The 21,302-nt window shown below is 55.1% G+C and overlaps 2 protein-coding genes across 5 annotated transcripts; both read right to left on the bottom strand.

Annotated features, from left to right (window-relative positions):
• Positions 1-3,237: 3,237 nt before the first annotated feature.
• Positions 3,238-10,166, bottom strand: DDX56 (DEAD-box helicase 56). Its single transcript, XM_081102283.1, has 14 exons — positions 10,085-10,166; positions 9,801-9,962; positions 9,192-9,352; positions 8,916-9,086; positions 8,708-8,798; positions 7,933-8,177; positions 7,526-7,645; positions 6,973-7,086; positions 6,790-6,884; positions 6,075-6,148; positions 5,906-5,995; positions 5,488-5,593; positions 5,216-5,286; positions 3,238-4,912 (listed from the first exon to the last, which is right to left on the bottom strand). Exons 1-14 carry the CDS (start codon positions 10,142-10,144, stop codon positions 4,835-4,837), a joined length of 1,638 nt encoding a protein of 545 aa, XP_080958409.1. The 5' UTR covers positions 10,145-10,166; the 3' UTR covers positions 3,238-4,834.
• A 2,314-nt stretch (positions 10,167-12,480) lies between these two features.
• Positions 12,481-16,303, bottom strand: TMED4 (transmembrane p24 trafficking protein 4). 4 transcript variants are annotated; one of them, XR_013996585.1, is made up of 6 exons: positions 15,879-16,136; positions 15,660-15,760; positions 15,424-15,549; positions 14,809-14,955; positions 13,469-13,954; positions 12,938-13,301 (listed from the first exon to the last, which is right to left on the bottom strand). XR_013996585.1 is itself a non-coding variant. In XM_081102163.1 (6 exons), the coding sequence occupies exons 1-5, from the start codon at positions 16,003-16,005 to the stop codon at positions 13,805-13,807; spliced, it is 651 nt and encodes a 216-aa protein (XP_080958289.1). In that variant the 5' UTR covers positions 16,006-16,046; the 3' UTR covers positions 12,938-13,301; positions 13,765-13,804. The 4 variants fall into 4 exon arrangements, 3 of the variants coding, with proteins under 3 accessions (XP_080958288.1, XP_080958290.1, XP_080958289.1); XM_081102163.1 differs by having other exon boundaries at positions 13,765-13,954; positions 15,879-16,046; XM_081102162.1 differs by having other exon boundaries at positions 12,481-13,954; positions 15,879-16,303.
• Positions 16,304-21,302: the final 4,999 nt, after the last annotated feature.

Here is a 21,302-nt window from a genome sequence, read left to right as displayed (position 1 = left end):
GGGGGCTGACCATGCCCCAGAAGTGGGAGCCACAGCCTCTCTGCCCCCACCCCCGGAGGCCAGGGTGTCGCTGGGAACCCCACCCAACAGGCTCCTCGCCCTCCGATAGGGATCTGCCTGCCGCCAAGATAGGCCGACCTTGGCCCCCGCGCCCGGGCGGAGCTTATCGGGCTGCCCGGGGAAGGTCCCTGTGGCCGCCTGCTGGAGGAAGCTGCAGGGACCTCCTGCCTCCCTTCTGTTTTCTGGACCCTGGCCTGACCCGGTCGGAGGGTCACCAAGGGCAAGCACCTGTCCGGGAAGACAGGCAGGGGTGGGGGCCAGGGGAGGGGGCGGGGCAGCCCTGAGTCTGCAAAGGAGCTTCAACAGCTGGGCCGGTGCAGGGGCCTCCATGGGCACCTCCGGGCGGCACCGTCCCTGCTCTCTCCCCTCCTCCTGGTGTCTCCCCAGCAGCACCTGAAACAGGGATTCCAGGGGCAGCAGGAAGCCAACCAGGGTGCATTAAAGAGTGGGCTCACCAGGGACCTTGGGGGATGTGGGGGCCTGCCCAGGCCCCCCCCCCCCTCCCCCGGGAGGAGGATCGGGCGCTGGTGGAGGACATGGGCAGCTTCAGGCTCCTGTGGCCCTTGTGGAACCCTAGGGGCCCAGCCCACCCCATCGATCCAAGGGTGGCCCCGGGGAACCCCTAGGAATGGAGCCCGGCATGGACTTTTAGGGTCCCCTCTGGGACACCCACAGTCTGCCACTTGGCTCCCTTTGCACGTGGCCTGCCAGGCTGTGGAGCAGATTCACACTGACAGAGGCATCTGCACCCCTCGTGCCCCTGTCCCAATTCTTACTCAGCTTCCCTCCGCGCCTTATCAGCCTGCTGATTGCTGGGCTGAGTCCCACAGGCCGATCACTCACCTCGCTGGTTTCTTTATCTCTTCAGATGAGTAAGTTTCTGGTTGACGTCTTTGGGTTTCACTGTATTTCCTCATTTTGCATCTATTTCCTTAAATGAGGAATCGATCCTGGGGATGAGTGTGTCAGAGTGGCACGTTTATGGCCCCATGTGCGTGCTCAGCTCCTCCGTGGGCAGTTGAGGATGCACGGATTGCTTACGGGATCCTCGCACTGATGCCTCAGGGGTTCGGATAAGCTCCCCTGCCACCATCAGTGCCCGAGCTGCCCGGTCCCCAGCTTCCCCTGCACTGTGCTAGGTCTGCTGCTGGGCTTGACAAGTTTAATAACTGGAAACGGGTGCCTCCTCGAGAGGCCCAGGAGCGACCTGGCCCTGAACCCAGTCCCCAAGTGCAGGAGGCAGGGGCGAGGGGCGGCCACCAGCACAGGAGCCTCTGGGGGTCAGGGGAGCCCGTGTGGACAGGCCGCCAGCGCAGGAGTCGAGGGCTGGCTGTGCGTCTCCGGCCATCAGACTGCAGCCAGTCCGAGGTCAGGGTGGGGTGCTGCCTGGTCAGGCACTGGCCCGGGCCTTGGCGCTGGCTAGCTCCTGGCTCACCGGGCCGAGCAGCCTGCAAGCTGAGACGTGGGCTCTCCTTCCCCGGCTGTCGGAACCAGATTCTGAGTGAAGAATGTGTCCACGTCCAGGCAGCAAGCAGTGCCGCGGGCACTCGCTGGGAGTGAAGGCAGGCAGGTGCTACTGCGCCCACTGTACACCCAGGAAAGGGCACCGCAGCCCGGCTGGGCTCAGGGAGGCTCCTGGGTGCCAGATTTAGCCAAGAAGCAGGACGCCAGCTAGTGTGGTGGTGTTGTTTTAGGAGAGGAAGGGAGAGGGAGAGAAACGTGGATGGGAGAGGGGCATCGACTGGCTGCCTCCTGCACAGCCCACGGGGATTGAGCCTGCCACCCAGGCATGTGCCCTGACCAGGGATCGAACTGAGCCGGCAACCTTTGGTTCCTGGACCAACACTCAACGGCCGAGCCACACCGGCCAGGAATACCAGCCAGTTTTGACTTTCAGATGAACCATCTACATGTTTAGTGTAACACAAACACTGATTGGGATATACTTATGCTAGAGTGACACCCCTTATCACAGCACCTCAGGGACGAACCTGAGGCTGAAGGGACAGGGCAGGACTCAGGGCCACAGATCTGTGCACCCCACTGAGCCGGCGGTGAGGCCGGCAGCTCACTCCCTCTGTCAAATGGGGGGGCATGTGCTCGTCAAGGTGGCCTGGGGTCTGCAGCATCAGCCAACCTGCAAGGAGGCCGCTAGGAGTGCAGACGCTCAGGCCCGGCCCCCGTGCTGCGGGCGACACCTCAGAGAAGCCACTGATCGGAAGGTGCATTGGCTTGAGGGGCCTGTGTGCGGAGCCGGTGTGGGGGTGCGTCCCCCCCTTACAGAGGAGACCCTGGAGGCAGCGCATCACGGGCCCCACAAAGGCTGCTCCCGAGGACTGACCACCCCAACGTGCAGCTCTCCAGCTCGGCCGGCCACCACTCCCTCGGCTTCCTGGGGGGCGAGCTCTGTGATGCCCTCGGCCGCGTCTGCCAAGCAGGCCCCTTGCATGTGGGAAGGCTGGGCTGGCATCTGCACCCCCCGCCCCAGGGTGGATGGCGCTTTCTTTCCCATGTAAAATGGCGTGACCAGCACAGCGCAGCCCCCGGAGGCAGGACAACGAAAGCTCTTCCAGACAAAGTGGGTGGCATCTGGCAGAGGCCCCTCCTGCCCAGTTCTGAGCTGGTCATTTCCTCCTGGGACAGTGCCCTGGAGACCAAAGTCCCAGGGCCAACCGATTCCCAAAGCTGAGTCATTGGTTCTGAGTCACGAATGCTCTGCGACGGGAGTAGTGGGAGGGGGGACGCCTCTGACCTGCTCATGGGTGGGTTTCTGGGAACTTACCCGCCTGTCATCGGCGCTCCCCCTAGAGACCGCCTGCGCCTTTGAATTGTGAACAGGAACTGTTTTCAAAAGTAAATGAAATCACTTTCTCAGCCTTTGCCCATTTTTGTGACCCCTTCGATTTTTGGTTCATCCTCAGACATGGCAGCCCCCCATTTCCACACAGGATGCTGTTCCCACCCACCTTCCAGGCCCACCTGTGCGGGCAGCCGGCACCCGGACTCCTCAGCTGGGTGAGCTGTGTAACCTCCTGGACACCCCGAAGGCTGGCTATGGAGCACAGCCCACGCTGCCTCTGGCCCCCCCCAGCCCCTGGCCTACCCAACAGGTGTTGTAGGGCAGAGGGATGCTTCGTGAACTGTGGGAGGCGGGGCACACTGAAGGCCTGATTCTTTGTCATGTTTTTATTGACTTTAGAGAGGACGGGAGAGATGAAAGAAACATCGATGAAAGAACTGATCAGCTGCCTCCTGCACACCCCCTACTGGGGATTGAGCCTGGACCCTGGGCACGCGTGCTGACCAGGAATCAGCTATGACCTCCTGGTGCATGCTCTATGCTCTACCGCTGAGCCAGGCCACCAGGTGAAGGCCTGATTCTCGACACCCCTCACTCCCCACAAAGCTCCGCATATGCAGGGCTGTGCCTGCCCCCTCCCTCGTCTCTGGCACAGGGTGCCATCCAGGCGCGGTGACTGTACCAGCCACGGGGAGATGCTCATGGGACTCCGACCCCCCGACAGTCCCAGGGCGCCAGGGTCGCCTGGAAACGCTGAGCTTCTCTGAGCTGCTCAGGGGCTGGCCCTGCCCCTGCCTTCCCGGCCCAGGGACCCCTCACGTGCTCATTAAGGGCGGACGCTTCAGCACCAGACCCAACCCCTGAGGGCCTGTGTCCCGTGTGAGGCCTGAAGATGCCCGGGCCCTGGATACCCTTCCTCTGCAAACTCAGGGCGCAGGGACACTCTCCACAGCCTTGGCCATTCACACCCACCAGCGGCAGGGCCCGCTCCAGCCCCCCCGCCCCCCCACCTGCAGCAGCCTGGCCTTGTGAGGCCTGACGAGCAGATGGGGGTCCTGATAGGAGGGCCACAACCAAGGACAGCTGCAGAGCCCTCCTCTGGGGGGACCCTCTCCTCCTAGGACAGTGGTTCTCAACCTGCTGGCCCTTTAAATACAGTTCCTCCTGTGACCCAACCATAAAATTATTTTCGTTGCTGCTTCATAACTGTAATGTGGCTACTGTTATGAATCGTCATGTAACTATCTGATATACAGGATGGTCTTAGGCGACCCCTGTGAAAGGGTCGTTCGACCGCCAAAGGGGTCGCGACCCACAGGTTGAGAACCGCTGTCCTAGGGCCTCCTGGCCAAGTGGAGAGAAAAGAACGAGGTGTGAGAGCCTCACAGAACCACTCATGCACTTGGCACACGCACAGCGGTGCTGACGGAGCAGCAATGCCAGGAGCTCAGGTCTGCATCCCCAGCGGCCTGAGGAGGGCAGGCAGCAGGTCCGAGGTGAGCAGGGCCCCCCTTTCCTGTGGGTGAGCTGTTGTTTCTGAGCTTCAGGGGATGGAGGCTGGCCAGTGTGGCCCCAGGCAGGAAGGCACGGGAGCAGGTGTGGGCTGGAAAGAGACCTGGACCAGGCAGGCATCTCCCAGGCCGAAGGCCCCGCTGCAGGCGGCACGGTTACCCCTGCTGGCCACAGGGCCGCATGCAGCAGGCAGAGGGCCAGGCCCTGCCTCCCAGAAGCGGGCTCAGAGGGCTGAAACCTGCAGGAGGCCCAGACGGAGGCAGCCAGAACCTTTATTCTGTCTTTAAGGCACAAAATGCGGCCCAGCAGTGCCACGGATCTGGAGGCCACAGTCTGCCTGCTCCAGAGCCTAGTGCATTTGTCCAGGGCGGGAATCAGCCCCTCTGTCGAGGGGGAACTCTACTTTCCCGCTGTGCTCAGCCCCACGAGGCCAGGAAGATAGCTGAGGCCGCCTGGACGACCTCAGGAGGGCACCGCCCTGGGTCTGTGCTTCACTCCTCTGTGCTTGAAGCTGCGCAGTGGGTTCTGGGCCTTCACCTTCTGTGGGGGAAGGTTGAAGGTCAGCTGGAGAACACCCAGACAGACAGCCCCGGGCCAGGACAGACACTGCTGTGGTCACCTGCAGCCTGGATGGCAGCAAGACAGACAGCCTGTCCTCCTCGTCTTGAAGGCATACATGTGTGGCGGCAGGAATCCCAGCCCCCTGGCTTTGACCTTGCGGCCAGGAGTTTTGGCCAGATGTTGGGACCACTCTCCTCCAAGGTGTGTGCAGACCGGGGTGACAGCGAACCAGGTGGGGGAGACCATAGCTGCTACCAAGGCCAGGGGGAGGTGGGGGCATACCTTGACCTTCTTAGAGGACGGCTTCTTCCGCTTCTTGTGAGGGTGAACCAGGCCGCGAAGAGCAGGAGGAACTGGAAGAGACACGTGGCCTCAGTAGCTGCCACCGACCCTGCCTGCCTTTGCTCCTGTGTGACGAGGATAGCTCCCTCCTTGCCCCTCTGAGCCGCCGCCTCCACCACAGAGCACAGCGCCCCCTGGGACCGCGTGGCGCGTGCACCTGCCCGGCTCAGGGTCCCATCAGCCCAGCGCGGGGCCCGCCAGGCCCCACTCACCCAGGTAGTCAGGGACGTGGCCCAGGTGAGGCTTGACCACGGCAGGGTGCAGGGGCAGGTCATGGCGCAGCAGCTGGAGGTCCCTGGGGTTGTCTTCAAAGTACGTCTGATGAGAGAGACAGAGATGCAGGGGTTTGGTCTCCCTGTGACTTTATGGGGATCCACGTGGGTCACGCGTGTTTAGAATTTGAAGGCTGAGGTGTCCCACCGCCCGTCCTGGCCGCCCCGCCCGCTCCCAGGGGCAGCCGCTGATGGGCTCTCGCGTCCCCGTCCCACACGCTCCCTTTTCTGAGAGACTCGGCGGCACACGGGAGTGCAGTGCAGCCTTGTCACTGTGACGCCACTGTCCTCCTCAGAGTGGCCTCCCACCGAATGCCCCATCTGCTGAGGCCCGAGCACGGAGCGTGGTCCTCCTCACCTTCAGCCTCTCCGAGTGCAGGAGCTCCTCCTTGATCTCCTTCAGCCTCGCTTCCCGGATGGCTTGTTTCGTCACCGAGCGCATGGCGTCCTGGGTGGATACCGCGGTCAGGACACTGGGCTCCCGGGATACCCCATCCCACAGGAGTCACTGTCCGCCCGGCACTCACCCTGCAGCGGTAGCGGAAGCCCTCGATCTCCTCCATGCGGAACTGGTAGGGAAGCAGGGCGGGGGCCCCGTTCTCTGGGGAGAAGCAGCAATGTGCGGTCCTGGCTGCAGACCCCGAGCCTCCCGTGCCCTCCCCTCCCCAGGATGAGGCAGCAGCCTCTCTGGCTCATTCCCTGCAATGTGACGTGCACGCAGAGCAAGACACCTGGGTGTTGCCAACAGGACACCAGCTCCCCAGGATCCGATGGCCAGGCAGCTCAAATCCCAAGTCCTGGGTGGCATTACATCCTTCACCGCCAGGACCTTGCCAGACACCTACTCTCCTCCCTCAAGGTGCCTTTGGACCCTGCGCCCTTAACCTCCGGGGGATGGGCAGCCTGCCCGTCCATCCTCCACTGTCCTCTTCTGACAGCCTGGCTGCCCCACAGAGCTCCCTCTCCCAGGGCTGCCTCCTGAGACACCACCAGCCTCTTCCCTGTCTCCCCCTTGCTGCCCTCGGCCCTTCTGCCCAGGGCAGGCAGTCAGTGTGACTCAGGATCTGGGCCTGCTCATCTGTGAGGGGGCAGTGCCTGCTACCAAGGGAAGGATGAGGCTGCAGCGAGGGACATGGGGCAAGCACGGTGAGCAGGAGGTGGCAGCCGGTCGCACTACTGTCCCTGCTCCGTTCCCACCACTGGGTCCAAGGCATCCTGGGCACAGCCTGGCCCTGCTCTTACCTCCACCGAGAAGCTCCTCAATCCTGCCCAGCTGGGACTGCTCCGTGGGCAACACAAAGGTCAAGACTACACCTGGGTTGTTGGCACGTGCCGTCCTGCAAAGAGATACCCCAGCCCCTGTCTCGCCTGAGTCCTGGGGGCGCCCACAGTCCAGGGGCCCGGCCTGCCATCCAGCTCTCCTACCTGCCAGCTCGATGGATGTAGGCCTCAGGGGTTGGGGGGAGGTCGAAGTTGAGCACGGCACACACGTGGTGGAAGTCTATGCCCCGGGCCACCCCCGCCTCCGGGTCAGAGGCCCTGCAGGAGACATCACAGCAGACTAGCCCCGCTCTCCCACTGGCCTTCGACAGCTCATTTCATCAGCAGGTTCTCTGAAGTAAGCCCGTGTGGAGCCCAGGGCCCTAACAGTGTAAGACCCTTTACATCCAGAACTGTCCCAGGAGCTGGGCAGAGGGGCGGCCACACCCTGGCCCTGTCCCCAGCTCTGAGGCAACAGCGGAACTCACCACCTCACAGGTGACCCAAGAACCCACTGGGCAGACTGCAGGCTCCCTTTCCCCCTCAGGTCACAGCTGCACCCAATGCTGGCTGGGCTGTCTCCCTTGCCAGTGTTCCAATCACCCAGGGACCAGGTGAGCCCTTCGCGCCCCTCCTCCAGGCCCAGGAGCCAAGCCTGGCTCCCACTCTGGTTCCAGTCTCCCTGGGGAGGGCTAGAAGGACAAAAATGTGGACGCACCTGTTCCCCTTGGGCCCTTTGCCCTGGCGCTTGCCTTTGACCGGGGCACCCAGGACTTCGGCATCAGTCGCTATGACGCAGTCGTAGAAGCCTTGGTTAAACTGCGAGATGATGTGGCACCTGTGGCCCAAAGGGGGGGGTCAGCCCCAGGAGAGAGCTGGAGGCAGCGCCTCAGCCCCAGCACCGCCGTGACCGTGACGTTACACTCTCCCCCGACTTTATCTCTACCTGAACCCCCTCGCTGAAGACGGAAGAACAGTGGGCACCTCGAGAGGCTGTGGCAGAGTCGCTGACTACCTACCAGCCCAGAGCCTGGCCTCTGAGCTCTTAAAAAACAGGAACACCCCCAGTGTCTGCTTCCCAATCCCCATCTTCAACATGTTCCAACCGAGACATCCGCCGCACACCTGGAGCGCAGGGGCAGCTCCCCATTGAGCACGCAGGCGGGGACGCTGAACTGCTCCAGGAACAGGCGCAGCCGGTAGCCGCGCTCCAGAGTGTTGACGAAGAGCAGGGACTTGCCCCGAATCAGCGACAGCTTGAGCAGCGCGTACAGCAGCAGGAACTTGTCTTCCTCCGTGCCACAGACCACCTGGAACTGCTGGAGCTGCTCTGGCCCTGGCAGCTGGGACTCTTGCAATTTGAGGGTAACCTGGGGGAACAGGCCTGTGGTCAGGAAAGAAGGCAGAAACGCTCCCACAAGCCGCTGGCTGGCCACCCACAGTGTACATGTGCTTGTTCAGGGCACCATGGTTCCCTCCTGCTGGCACAAGGTTTCAAAGGACCCTGGCTACTGTGGGTACAAAAGACATAACACTACATGCAAAGTGTCTGGGGCACAGAACAGAGAAACACAAGCACAGGACTGCAGTGAGCGGGACGCCCTATAGTAACACCTTTCTCAGGAATCGAGGTCTCATAAGTAGAGAACTTTGGCCCTGCTGTTAAAGGCAGCCTTTCTGCCCTTGGGGGTCCCTGCTCAGACCTTTAGGTGACCCCTAGGGGGCATATGGAGGATACAATGATTTTAGATGTGGAGAGGGTGTTGATGAACTATTGGCTTCTAGTGATTTAGAACCAGGGAGGCTAAACCAGTGACAACTGTCCTCCCCAGTGAGCAGGAGGACCAAGCCCTTTGAGTGCCCACGTCAGCGACTGCAGGTGGGTGCACGGGGAACTCACTGGGTTATGCAGGACCAGCTCCTTGAGTGTTTGCACATCCTCGTTAAAGGTAGCCGACATCAGAAAAGCCTGATAAATCCGGGGCAAGTGACTACAATAAAACAGACGTGCATAAGCCTCCAGCTCCAAGCGCCTCTCATCGTGGCAGCTAGACTTCTGGCCACCTGCCCCAGGCGTCGACGCTCATCCCCCACACGCCTCTTCCTACCAGAGGAGACTCTTGAGCTCCTCCTCGAAGCCAAAGGAGAAGAGGAGGTCGGCTTCGTCCATCACCAGCAGCTCGAGGGAGTCCCGCAGCTTCAAGTTGTCTTGCTGCAAGTGGTTTAATATGCGCGACGGGGTCCCCACCACGATGTCAGGCTTCTCCATCAGCACAGCTCTGCGGGCGGGCCACCCCTCAGGGTCAGGGAGAAGGCACGCCGGGACCTCACCCACCCTCCTCTCTGGGCAGCTTCACCCCCTCCAGCCCCGGGCCTTCGCCCACCTCTGAGAGGCCGAGTCTTCAGCGGCTGACACATTGGCCACCCGGATGTCTCGGGCGCAGTAGGCAGCCAGCTGCTGGATCATGGCCTGGGCCTGCCGCGCCAGCTCCTTGGTGGGCACGAGGACAAGGCCGCGCACAGCCTGCTCCACCACCGGGCCGGTCTGCAAGAGCAGGGCTCAGACTTCAGGCAGCGTCCCCGCATCGTGGCCCCCGGCGCTTCTCTGGCTCTGACCCAGCGGCTGTGACTCCAACACAGCCCAGCGCTGGCTTCCCCCGCTCGGAACCGGGGCGGAGGGTTCTTCCCCAGGTGCTGACCCTCAGAAAGAGCCGCTGACTTTCCGGTGACCAAGTTACTCTAAAAGGCCAGCGGCTGGAGGTTCACAACAGACTGCAGGTCCACAGCAGAGATTCACTCACGGCCTGGACTAGGGCCCAGGGACCTGACTCCAGCCCAGAACGTGCGCCTCCAGGTACGAGGACTGGGGGCATCCCGCACGGGCAAGAGGCCAGAGGACGGCCTGGCTCATGGCAAGAGGGCACTGCGGAGGGGGGGGGGCAACCACGGCGACCCGGCCTCTCCCTCCCGCTCAGGGCGCCGCCGCCACCCACCGCCTTCCTCTGGAGCAGCAGCTGCAGCATGGGAACCGCGTAGGCGGCCGTCTTCCCCGAGCCGGTGCGGGCGCGGGCCAGCAGGTCCTTCCCCTCCAGGGCCAGCGGGATGGCCTTCTCCTGGATCAGCGTGGGCCGCGACCAGCCCAGGTCCGTCACGGCCTAGGAGAGGCGGGCGTCTCAGGCGCGAGCAGCCCTGCAAGTCCCCGCCACCCGCGCCAGGCCGGCCCCTCGGCCCTCCACCTCCCGGCCACACCGGCCCGGCCCCTCGGCCCGCCGGGTACCTGCAAGAGCCGGGGATCCAAGCCCATGTGTTCGAATCCCAAAGCCTCGTCGTCCGCCATTCTGAGGCTCCGTACTGACAGCGCGCACGCGCGGTAGGGGGAGCGTGCGACGTGTGGGCGGGTCAAAGCAACAACCAATCAGCGCCGGAAGAGGAGTCACTACCGGAAGTGCCGGAGCCTAGGCTTCCGGTGTTCGGGCGGACCTCTGGGGCTGCGGCGGCGCGCGGTGCCGTGGGTTCCGGGCAGCGGCGGCTGGGGGTCGGGGTCGGGTTCGCGTGGGAGCCCCCGGACCCCCTCCCGTTCCGGACGGTGCCGGGGAGGCCACAGGCTGGCGGGTGCAGGGCTCAGACGCCCAGGGACAGGCTCCGGCGAAGGGTCTGCCGGACGAGGGTGGAAGAATGGGTAGCAGGAGACAGGCAGGTGGGTCTGGCCGGGCTTCCCCCGCCAGCTGACCGTCAGCCACCGCACAGCTCGGCTGAGTGCGGATCGTGCCCCCGGGGCGCGTCCCTCTCTCTCCTGAGCTCCAGGGCCCTCTTTTTTCCTCCTCTGTAACTGTTTCCTGGGGCCATTTCCCCTGTGGCTCACTTCTTCCTCTGTGACTCTACATACACTTTTTCGTATAGTTTGGGAAACGAAAGCGGGGCGGGGGGGGCGGGGTGCCGGTTTGGCGCAATGGATGGAGCCTCGGCCTGAGGAGTGAAGGGTCCCGGGTTCGAGTCCCGGTTGGGCACAGGCCCAGGTTGCGGGCTCGATCCCCAGTAGGGGGCGTGCAGGAGGCAGCGGATCCGTGATTTTCTCTCACCATTGATGTTTCTCTCTCTCCCTCTCCTTTCCTCTCTGAAACCAATAAAAATATATTTAAAGACAAAAGAAAAAAATGGGGATTCTTGGCTCCCACCTGTATTAGTTGGGTATTGCTGCTATAACAATTACCATAGCTTAGTGGCTTAAAACAGCAGGAATTTACTTATGGTTCTGTAGGTCAGAAGTCTGACAAGGTCCCACGGAATTGAAATCAAGCTGTTGGCAGGGCTGCATTCCCTTGGAGACGCGAGAGGAACAATTTGTCCTGCCTTTCCCAACGTGGCCGATGGCCCCTTGCTCCATCTGTCTTCGGAGCCAGCCAGTGAGTGGGTTGAGTCCTCACATCCCCTCAGACCTTCCTTTGCCTCCCTCCCCCACTTTTAAGGAAACTTGTGACGATAGTGGGCACAGCCAGAATATCCAGGGCAATCTGTTCTAAAATCAGCTGTTAGCACCCTTGATCCCTTTGCCATGTTAGGTAACATATTCACAAATTCCAGGGATGAGGACATGGACATCATTGGAGGCCATCCTTCTGCCTCTCAGGCGACCCCAAACAAACCTGCTTAATCAGTTTTGTGAGCCGAACTGAATTTTAAAGACTTGTAGGCCTGGCCAGCCAGTTTGGCTCAGTGATTGAGAGTCCACCCTTGAGCCAGGATGTCACAGTTTGGTTCCTGGTCAGGGCAAATGCCCAGGTTGCGGGATTCCCCAGTAGAGGATGTGTGGGAGGTGGCCAAACAATGGTTCTCTCTCATCATTGATGTTTCTGTCTCTCTCCAGGCTCTGAATAAAAACATTATCCTTTAAAAAACTTTTAGGGTGTCATGTCTGTGAATACCACACAGCAGTATGGAACTTCTCACCTGCCCCATCAGCTAGTCCCACATGTTTCACTCCACTCCCCATCAAAACTTGACAGGAGAAGTCAAAGACTGACTGACCTACCGACATAATTTAGATACAATTGTGTTGCCCTCGCTGGTTTGGCTCAGTGGATAGAGCATCAGCCTGCAGACCAAAGGGTCCGGGTTCAATTCCGGTCAAAGGCACATACCTTGGTTGTGGGGTCCTCCCAGGCCCTGCTCGGGGCTCGTGCAGGAGGCAACCAATAAATGTGTTTCTCTTACATTGATATTTCTGTCTTTCCTTCTCTCCCCCACTCTCCCTTAAGAAAATCAATGGAAAAATATCTCTGGGTGAGGATTAACAAAACTGGATGCCATCGTGTCTACCGCTGGCAGACTGAAGCCAGCCCCGCTCTCACCTGGAGTTTCCTGTCCTCCCACAGCCCAGACTCCAGGCTCTTTTACTGGCTGGATTCCCAGTAACAGCCACAGGGTAGACACAGGTTCCCTTTCCGACATGTCTCATACTCCCCAGAGCCTCAGGCCAGTGGCCTACACAGCCAGCCAACTCCTTCTGTTTCCTTGTTTACTGTAACATGAAGAAAACTGGAAACTATTCGAAATATCCAAAGAATTTTGGGTATATCAATTATGGCATTTCCCCTTACTGGGATACCATGGCCATCCAGAATTAGAATGTAGAATTTCAAAAATAATTACAAAAATATTCAATGACAATGCCCATAAATCTAAATTGCATATATTTTTACAAGTAAAAACAGGTACATATGTGGAATAATATAGGAAATAAAGAAAAAACATTGAGAATTTAGTTCTGTAGGTCAGATAAATAATAAAACCATGAAATAAACATGTCAAGAATGGGCAACTGGTGGCATTGTTTCCTAACAGAAGACGGCATAGGGACCTGTAGTGAGATCTGCTTAAACTTACGACCTGGGACTTAAGTACTTCCTAAGATCCCTTGCTGATGTTTCTACTTGGTTGACCCATGTGAATGGCTGAGCAACCACTGGTCCACCCACATGCCAGGACTGAGGTTAGGACAAGCCCCAGTACCATGAGCCCACACACTCTAGTCCACTCCAGGCGGCTGCAGGGGCAGTCCAGGCCAGCAGCCCTTCCTCCATACCTGTGTGCCTCCACTCTGCCCACAACCTCTCATTTCATTTCAAACACAGCTAGTACAACACGTTTTATTTCACTGGAAAAATCTGTATAAAGAACCAAACCTGGTTCCATGAAAACATTTACCATAGCTTAAATAAAGGTCAAGGGAGAGGGAGGACAAGAGTGCCTGCCTTGTGCGAGCTGTCACAACCTCACTCTTAGTGAGGCCGTCTGGTGAAATCTCAAGTGTCCCAGAGGAGTCTGCTTGGCCCGCTCTTAAGGCCTCGATAGCAGTGGGACGTCTGCTTTCTGGCCCACATACGGCTGAAATCCTGAGAGCTGCCACAGTACTTATCAAAAACATGTGGACAGACAGAATGCAAGGGGGCTGCGTTGGTGTTTTCAGCTAGTCGTATAGGCAGTTAACACTGCAACTAGGAAAGAAAATATATACTTTATCAAAAAATAGTTCTAATATATAGAAAAACATTTCAATCCTCTAGGGCCTCTGCCCCTTATTTACATTCACAAAGCCACTGGGAGAGCCCAGGACTGACGGGAGCAGGGAGGCAGGGCCTCTTGGGGCATTGCCATCACTTACTGCATGAGTAGATGAAGAAGTTACAAGAGAGACTTGTCATTTGCTCATTTTGTGACAGGATGCAGGGGAATCACTGGAGGTGAAGGAAGTGAGACCTAGTCCTGGGTCAGATCCGACAGTGCACAAACCCCAAGACATCTTTGAAAGCTTGGACCAATGCCCTGTGTTCTTGAGAACCACTGTGAGCAAGTGGCTGGTCGGGATGCTCTGTTGCCAGGGAACCAATGTGGTTTATAGTCTTTTTTCTTTTTCTCCCTCACAAGCCGGGTGGATAAGGTATTAGGTGGGGAAAGTACCAATAACTGAGGTGAGAAGGACGGTCATTCGGAGAGGACACTAGACCAGCTTCTTGGCCTCAAAGAAGCTCTTGAGATGCCGCATCTGCCAGATGCCAGTGAGGATGAGGATGACGGTCTGAGTGATGGACCACCACAGGACCCTCTGGTTGGTGCTCTCACTGGTCAGTCGGAAGCGCTCTTCACGGTACTGTGGGACAGCAGACCCAGGACTAAGGGAAAGCCGGTCCTGGCTGTGTAAGCCACCCCCTCCCATAGGACTACTCAGCCACGGGACCAAATCCTCCTGTCTGCCCGACTCCACTGGGAGCGCCCCACGGGAAGCATCCCCACTGGGCTGAAGTCATGCTCCTTCCAATTCCTGCCAGATCCCAAGGTGAACAGACGATGCCTAGATTTTTACTCTATTGTGTAGAGCCCTCCAGACCAGCGATTTTCAACCGTCGTGCAGCAACAATTTTTAAAAGATGCAATACCTGACTATTTAGGCAGGGGCACTGCCCTCTTTTCCCTTAGACTGTCAAATAAATCAATGACAACAGCCATCCAGTACGAATGAATCAAAAGTATACCTAAGCCTGGATGGCATGCTCAATGGTTAGAGTGTCAGCCTGGGAACCGAAGGGTCTCAGGTTCGATTGCCAGTCAACGGCACAGCCCTGGTTGGGAGACAACCAATCAATGTGTCTCTCTCACATCAATGTTTCTCTCTCTCCCCCAGCTCCTCCCCACTCCCTTCCACTATCTCTAAAAATCAATGGAAAAAATATCCTCGGGTGAGGATTAACAAAAAACAAACAAAAAGTTATACCTACTTTTTTGTCAGATCAGCAAAAAATATATTTTTTGGTGTACCACAGAAAGTTTAGTAATTAATTGATGTGTGCCATGAGATGAAAAAGGTTTAAAATCGCTGCTCTAGACCAATACCCTCCATTCCATTCTCTGAACAGTTCACGGGGAAGGCCCCAAGCAGAAACCCCCAGTGGGTGTGGTGGGTCTAAAGGGCAACTGGCAGGTCCCAGTACAGCGACATGCCCTTACCCTTTGGTAGTCCTGCTCCTTCTGGATCTGCTCCACCTGATCGAGCAGCTGGCGGGCTCGGAGCTGCAGCTCTGTCAGTTTGTCCTTGGCCGCAATCTCAGGGTAGTTGTTGGCATGCTCTCCAACCTGGATATCTAGGTGCACGCGCTACAAGGACACAGGGTCAGAGCCCCAAAGCCACAGGGTAAGAAACAGGAGCGGGGGAGCCTCAGACGGCCTGTTCCAGACGATGCCGCCCGCTCTTGTCCCTGACTATGGGACATAGGGGCAACAGGTCTCCCCAATTGTGACTATGCCACAACGGGTCACAAATAATGATGGAGATAAATCAGAACTTTGGAACCGAGGGAGAGATTCCGAGCTGTAGCAAAAGAGCTTTTTCCTTTTTAAAAAATATTACTTTATTGATTTCAGAGAGGAAGGAAGAGGGAGAGAGAGACACAAACATCATTGATGGGAGAGAATCATGGATCAGCTGCCTCCTGCCCGCCCACCTAGGGATCCAGCCTGCACCCAGGCATGTGCCCTGACCGGGCACCCAACGGTGACCTCCTGGGTCGTAGGTCGCAGCTCAAGCCCTGCACCACGCCGCCGGCATGAAAAACACCCTCTTACCAGTCTGCCGCCAGCGAAAAGCACCATCCTGGTGGAGTTGGAGTGCAGGCAGATCTGATGGTCCCCAGGGGTGTGGGAAGTGAAGGTGAAGCGCCCCTCCGAGCCATACTGCCGCGAGAGCACCACCTGCAACACAGCGGTCAGTGGAAGCCCCTGCACTGACCTCCCAGCTCCGCACCCCCCCGCCCTGACGCCATCTGCAGGGCGCCCAGGCCACGGCCTGCGGGTGGCCCTACCTTGCCTTCGGGGTCCTTCACCTCCACGTGCATGCCCAGGCCGGGGGTGGAGGGCAGGAAGACCTCCTTCTGCTTATCCCACATCTGGGTGCGGTAGTTCCCTGCGGGGCGACAAAGCTGTCACAAGGCGCCTCGACCGCCCGGCTCCCACACTCCCATGGGGACCGCGGCCCGCGACTGAGGGACACGCAGGCCCTGCCCACCCCCACGCCGCCTGACCGATGACCATGGTCTCGTCGGGGATTTCCTCGATGAAGCAGCGTTTCTCGGTCTCGCCGATGTGGAAGTAGAGCCCCCGGACGCCCACCGCGCACAGCGAGAGCAGCAGCAACGCGGGCCACCCCATCGCGAGCCGCCTTGGGGGATCGACACCTGTCACCAAGCGCCCTCGGTGCAACGCGCATGCGCACGCCTGCGCCCCACTTCCAGGCGACGCAGCTCAACCCGACGCAGAGCGCGCACTCTGACGCCAGTCCCGCGTCTTTCAGGCCAAAGAGCCGGGGCAGGCGGAAATTGCGCATGCGCGGAACGCTCGGGGCGGCGGGGTGGTCCTATTGCCCCTTAGTAACGTAGTCCAGTACCAACACCTGCCAACGCGCACCTTCTCTCCAGCGCACGTGCGTGCGCCTGCGCACCACACCAGTAGACGCAACGTGACGGCGCGGGGAGTACGCATGCGCTGAAGCGCCTCTCTCGCCCCCGCCCCTCCCTCCGTCAGCCCGCGGTGGCCGTGGGTACGTTGTAAGGTCAGGGCTGGGCCTGAACCGGGACGGAGGGCGGGGAAGGGGGAAGCGGTCTCAGACGGGCGTGGGAGGGTCCGGTGGGCCTGTGAGACCTCTTAGGGCTTTGGCAAAAGAGAACCCTCTAGGCCCCTAGAGTAGGGGATTTTGTTTGAGGAATGATTTGCTCTTAGTTTTTAAAATTATCCTGTCCTGGCAAAAGTTGACTGTAAAACATAAGGATCACCAATGGTACAATATACTTTTGTAAGTAATGTTTAATCTGAATCCGGTATTTTGTCTTGCAATTTACAGGAAACGAAGACGTTTAGAGGACATCATGAGGAAATGATAAAGCCAATCCAGAATAGGACACTGGGTTCAACCTTTAAAAACCTAAAGTGAAGGACACCTTGTGGGTGGCAGAGTCTGCAGAGACCCGTGCGACAGCGCCGCCCTGTCCGATCCACGTGCTCTTCCCATCGAGGGGTGGACTGGCCACCCATGGCTGCAGCCTGGGCCTCGGGCTTCCATTTTCACTCCTGAAACCCAGCTGACACCCCACCCTACTGAGCGGCCAGTACATGGCACAGGATCAGCTACCCCGCCCAACGCCCCCCCCCCAAAAAAAAAACAAAAAACACGAACTATGCAGTTATGTAACTGGGACAAAAATGAGGACACTCTATAAACTGACAAAGATTTCCAGGATATATTGCTAAGTTTAAAAAGCAAGGTGCACCCTGACTGGTTTGGCTCAGTGGATAGGGCGTCGGCCTGCGGACTGAAGGGTCCCGGGTTCGATTCCAGTCAAGGGCATGTATCTTGGTTTCGGGCACATCCCCAGTGGGGGGTGTGCGGGAGGCAGCTGATTGATGTTTCTCTCTCATCAATGTTTCTAGCTCTCTGTCCCTCTCCCTTCCTCTCTGTAGAAAAATCAATAAAATATATTTAAAAAAAAAAAAAAAAGCAAGGTGCAGCCCTTACAAGTTGGTTCAGTGGATGGAGCATAGGCCCTTGGTCTGAAGGGTCCCAGGTTGATTCTGATCAAGGGTATGTATCTCGATTATGAGTTGGATCCCCAACCCTAGTTTGGGCACCTGTTGGAGGCAACCAATAGATGTGTGTCTCTCACATCCATGTCTCTCTCTCTCTCTCTCTCTCCCCCTCCCACTCTCTCTCTAAAAAAAGAAAAGGAAAAATATCCTTGGGTGAGGATTTAAAAAGAAAAGAAAAGCAAGGTGCAGAGAGAGCACATTATCTTGGTGTTTGTATTTGATGAAAAAACACTGGAACACTAAGACTCGAACATAAGAGGTTACGAACAGGGAACGGGAATATTCAGTCAGTGTACACCAGCACGACTGTACTGATTACAATAGAAATGCTTCTGTTCTAGTTGGTAAACGGCCACTCTCCAAGCCCTCAACTCCCTCCACCTTTGCTCTCACTGCTGATCCCGCGTTGCCTCATGACCCTACAAATAGTTACTCCTGGCAGGAAAGGCGTCTGGCAGGCCAGCAGATAATGAGGTAAAAGGTAGCAGAGGTGCAAGAGAGATTTTGCAAACTAGAACTTTTCATAATATTTTCCCCCCCATTCAACAGGTTGACTTTTTTTTTTTTTAATGTTATTTATTTCAGAGAGAGGAAGGAGAGGGAATTAGAAACTTTAATGATGAGAATCATTAAAGATCGATCTGACTGCCTCCTGAAAGCACCCTACTGGGGATGGAGCCTGCAACCCAGGCATGTGCCCTGACTGGGAATTGAACCATGACCTCCTAGTAGTTCATGGGTCAACGCACAGGCCTGAGCTACGCCAGCCAGGCACCTTTTTTACTTTTTATTTATTTATTTATTTTTTTAAGAGAGAGGATGGGAGAAAGAGAGAAACATCCATTGGTTGCTTCTCTCACGTGCCTGACTAGGGACAGAACCAGTAACATAGGCATGTGCACTGACTGGGAATTGAACCTGCCACCTTTCAGTGTATGCGACAACGCTCCAACCCATTGAACCATACCAGCCAGGGCCTTTTTAATATCTTTTTTATTTTCAAACCATGTGTATATGTTACCTATTTAAAATAAAATTTAAAAATTAAAGTAGTGTTACCACCATTCTCTATCACACTACCATTTTATGGATTTGAAACCAACAATTGCTGTCATGTTGGTTTACCCTAAATGGCAGCTCCATCACAATGTAAATACTGCCTGTCTCTTGTATTCCCCTCTGTATCCCCAGCACCTAGAACCCATCTGGTATAAATATTGTTCAATGAATGAAGAATGTATCCTTTGATGAAAAAGCACATTGAGCAAATGCCATGGAATGCAATGAAGGCAGTGTTCAGAGGAGAATTCACAGTCACAAATGTCTACATTAAAAAAAGATATCAAGCCGAGACCGGTTTGGTTCAGTGGATAGAGCGTCGGCCTGCGGACTGAAAGGTCCCGGGTTCGATTCCGGTCGGGGGCATGTACCTGGGTTGCGGGCACATCCCCAGTGGGGATGTGCAGGAGGCAGCTGGTCGATGTTTCTCTCTCATCGATGTTTCTAACTATCTCTCTCCCTTCCTCTCTGTAAAAAATCAATAAAATATATTAAAAAAAAGATATCAAATCAGTAACCTCACTTTACATTTTGAAGAAAAAAGGAGGAAAAAAAAAGCAAAACTAAACCCAAACACAGAAGAAGAAAGGAACAAATTAAAAATAGAAATGGCCTGGCCAGTGTGGCTCAGTTGATTGGCATGTCATCCTGTACACCAAAAGGTGGTGGGTTCAAATCCTATCAGGGCACATACCCAGGTTGCAGGTTCCGGGCGAGGGCCGAAGGCAACTGATGGATATTTCGCATATCAATGTTCTCTCTCTCAATAACTAACAAACAAACATGTCCTCAGTTGAGGATTTTAAAAAATTATAAAAATTAGAGATAGAACAAAAAGTCAATGAAAGTAAAAGTTGGTTCTCTGAAAAGATGAACAAAATTGACAGACCTTTAGCTAGACTGAAAGAAAAAAAGACAAATCACTACAATCAGAAATGAAGGTAGAGACATTACCTCTGACCTTAAGGAAATAAAAGGGATGAGAGAATACGGTGAACAATTGCACACCAACAAATAAGATAATTTAGATGAAATGGACAAATTCCTACAAACAAATTATTACCTAAAGTAACATAAATAAGAAACAAAACTGGTATGGGACATGTGGCTTCCCTGGTGAATTTTTGTTGTTTTTCCCCTGGTGAATTCTATTAAACATTTAAAGAAGAATTAACACCAATCCTACTTAAGCTCTACCAACAAACTGAAGAGGAGGGAACACTTCCTAACCTATTCTATAAGGCCAGCAATACACTGATACTAAAGCCAAAAACATAAGAAAATCAGACCAATATCCCTTATGAATATAGATGCAAAACTCAATAACAATAACAAAAAAATAATAATAAACCTCAACAAAATACAAGTCATCTAAATCCAACAGCATCTTTAGATGATTATACATCATGGCCAAGTGGGATTTGCCCTGTGAATGCAAGGATAATTCAACATGAGAAATATCAATCGATGATAGAACAAAAGGGAGAAAAACACCATTAAACAATTAACGGAGAAAAGGCATTTAACCCTTTCATCTCAAGACTACTTAGAAAACTAGGAATAGAAAGGAACTTCCTCAGCACGGTAAAGGAGATCTACGAAAACCCACAGCAAACATAATGGCGAGAGACTGAAAAGCTTTTCTGTAAGATCAGGAACAAGACAAGGGTGCTCACTCTCATCACTTCTATTCAACAAAGTACTAGAAGTTCTAGCCAGAGCAATTCAGCAAGAAAAAGAAACAAAGGACATCCAAACTGTAAAAGAAGAAAAACTGTATTGACAGATGACATGATCCTATGTAGGAAAAATCCCTAAGAATCAAAAAAATACTACTAGAGCTAATAAATGAATTCGGTTAAGTTGCAGGACACAAGGTCAATGCACAATAATCATACACCAGTAATGAATAATCAAAAAAGGAAGTTAAGAGAGCAACTCCATTTACAAATGCATCCAAAAATATAAAATACCTAGGAATAATATAACCAAGGTAAAAGACTTGTATACCAAAAACTACAACACATTGCTGAAAGAAATTAAAGAAGACACAAATAAGTGGAAAAAACATCCCATGTTCATGGTCTGGAAGACTTAATATTGTTAAAATGTAAATACTACCCAAAGCAATCTACAGATTCAACACAATCCCTCTCAAAATTTCCACAGCCTTTTTTGCAGGAGTGGAAAAGCCAAACATTACATTTATATGAATTTGTGAGGGGACCCACATAGCCAAAATAATCTTGAAAAGAACAAAGTTGGAGAATTCACTTGTGGATTTCAAAACTTACTACAGAGTAAGTTTTGAAATCCAGTAATCAAACAGTATGGTACTGGCATAAAGATAGCATACAGATCAATGGAACAGAATTGAGAGTCCAGAAATAAACCCAATATATATGGTACATTGATTTTTCAAAAAGGGCGCCAAGGCCATTCAATGGAAAAATAATAATCTCTTCAACAGTTGTTGCTGGGACACTGGAGTTCCACATGCAAAAAGATGAAGTTGAATCCCTACCACACATCATATTAAAAATAAACTCAGCCCTAACCAGTTTGGCTCAGCAGATAGAGCGTCGGCCTGCGGACTGAAAGGTCCCAGGTTTGATTCCAGTCAAGGGCATGTACCTTGGTTGCGGGCACATCCCCAGTAGGGAGTGTGCAGGAGGCAGCTGATCGATGTTTCTCTCTTATCAATGTTTCTAACTCTCTATCTCTCTCCCTTCCTCTCTGTAAAAAATCAATAAAATATATTTTTAAAAAAAGAAAGTGAAAAGAATGGGAGAAAATATTTATAAATC

This window comes from Myotis nattereri, assembly GCF_964212035.1.
Source record: "Myotis nattereri genome assembly, chromosome: 11".
NCBI classification, from domain to species: domain Eukaryota; kingdom Metazoa; phylum Chordata; class Mammalia; order Chiroptera; family Vespertilionidae; genus Myotis; species Myotis nattereri.
Note: the sequence above shows the minus strand (reverse complement) of the source record. Positions and strands in the feature narration are given on the sequence as shown.

Excerpts from the sequence above, each read along its gene's own strand:
- DDX56 (XM_081102283.1), bottom strand. The coding sequence starts at position 10,144 with ATGGCGGACGACGAGGCTTTGGGATTCGAACACATGGGCTTGGATCCC. Across the intron at positions 7,087-7,525 it reads AAAGGGCCCAAGGGGAACAG|GGCCTCTGACCCGGAGGCGG; the intron begins GTGCGTCCACAT and ends TGTCTCCTGCAG. Across the intron at positions 6,885-6,972 it reads TACATCCATCGAGCTGGCAG|GACGGCACGTGCCAACAACC; the intron begins GTAGGAGAGCTG and ends ATCTCTTTGCAG.
- TMED4 (XM_081102162.1), bottom strand. The coding sequence starts at position 16,005 with ATGGGGTGGCCCGCGTTGCTGCTGCTCTCGCTGTGCGCGGTGGGCGTC. Across the intron at positions 15,550-15,659 it reads TGAAGGACCCCGAAGGCAAG|GTGGTGCTCTCGCGGCAGTA; the intron begins GTAGGGCCACCC and ends GCTGTGTTGCAG. Across the intron at positions 13,955-14,808 it reads AGGAGCAGGACTACCAAAGG|TACCGTGAAGAGCGCTTCCG; the intron begins GTAAGGGCATGT and ends GCTGTCCCACAG.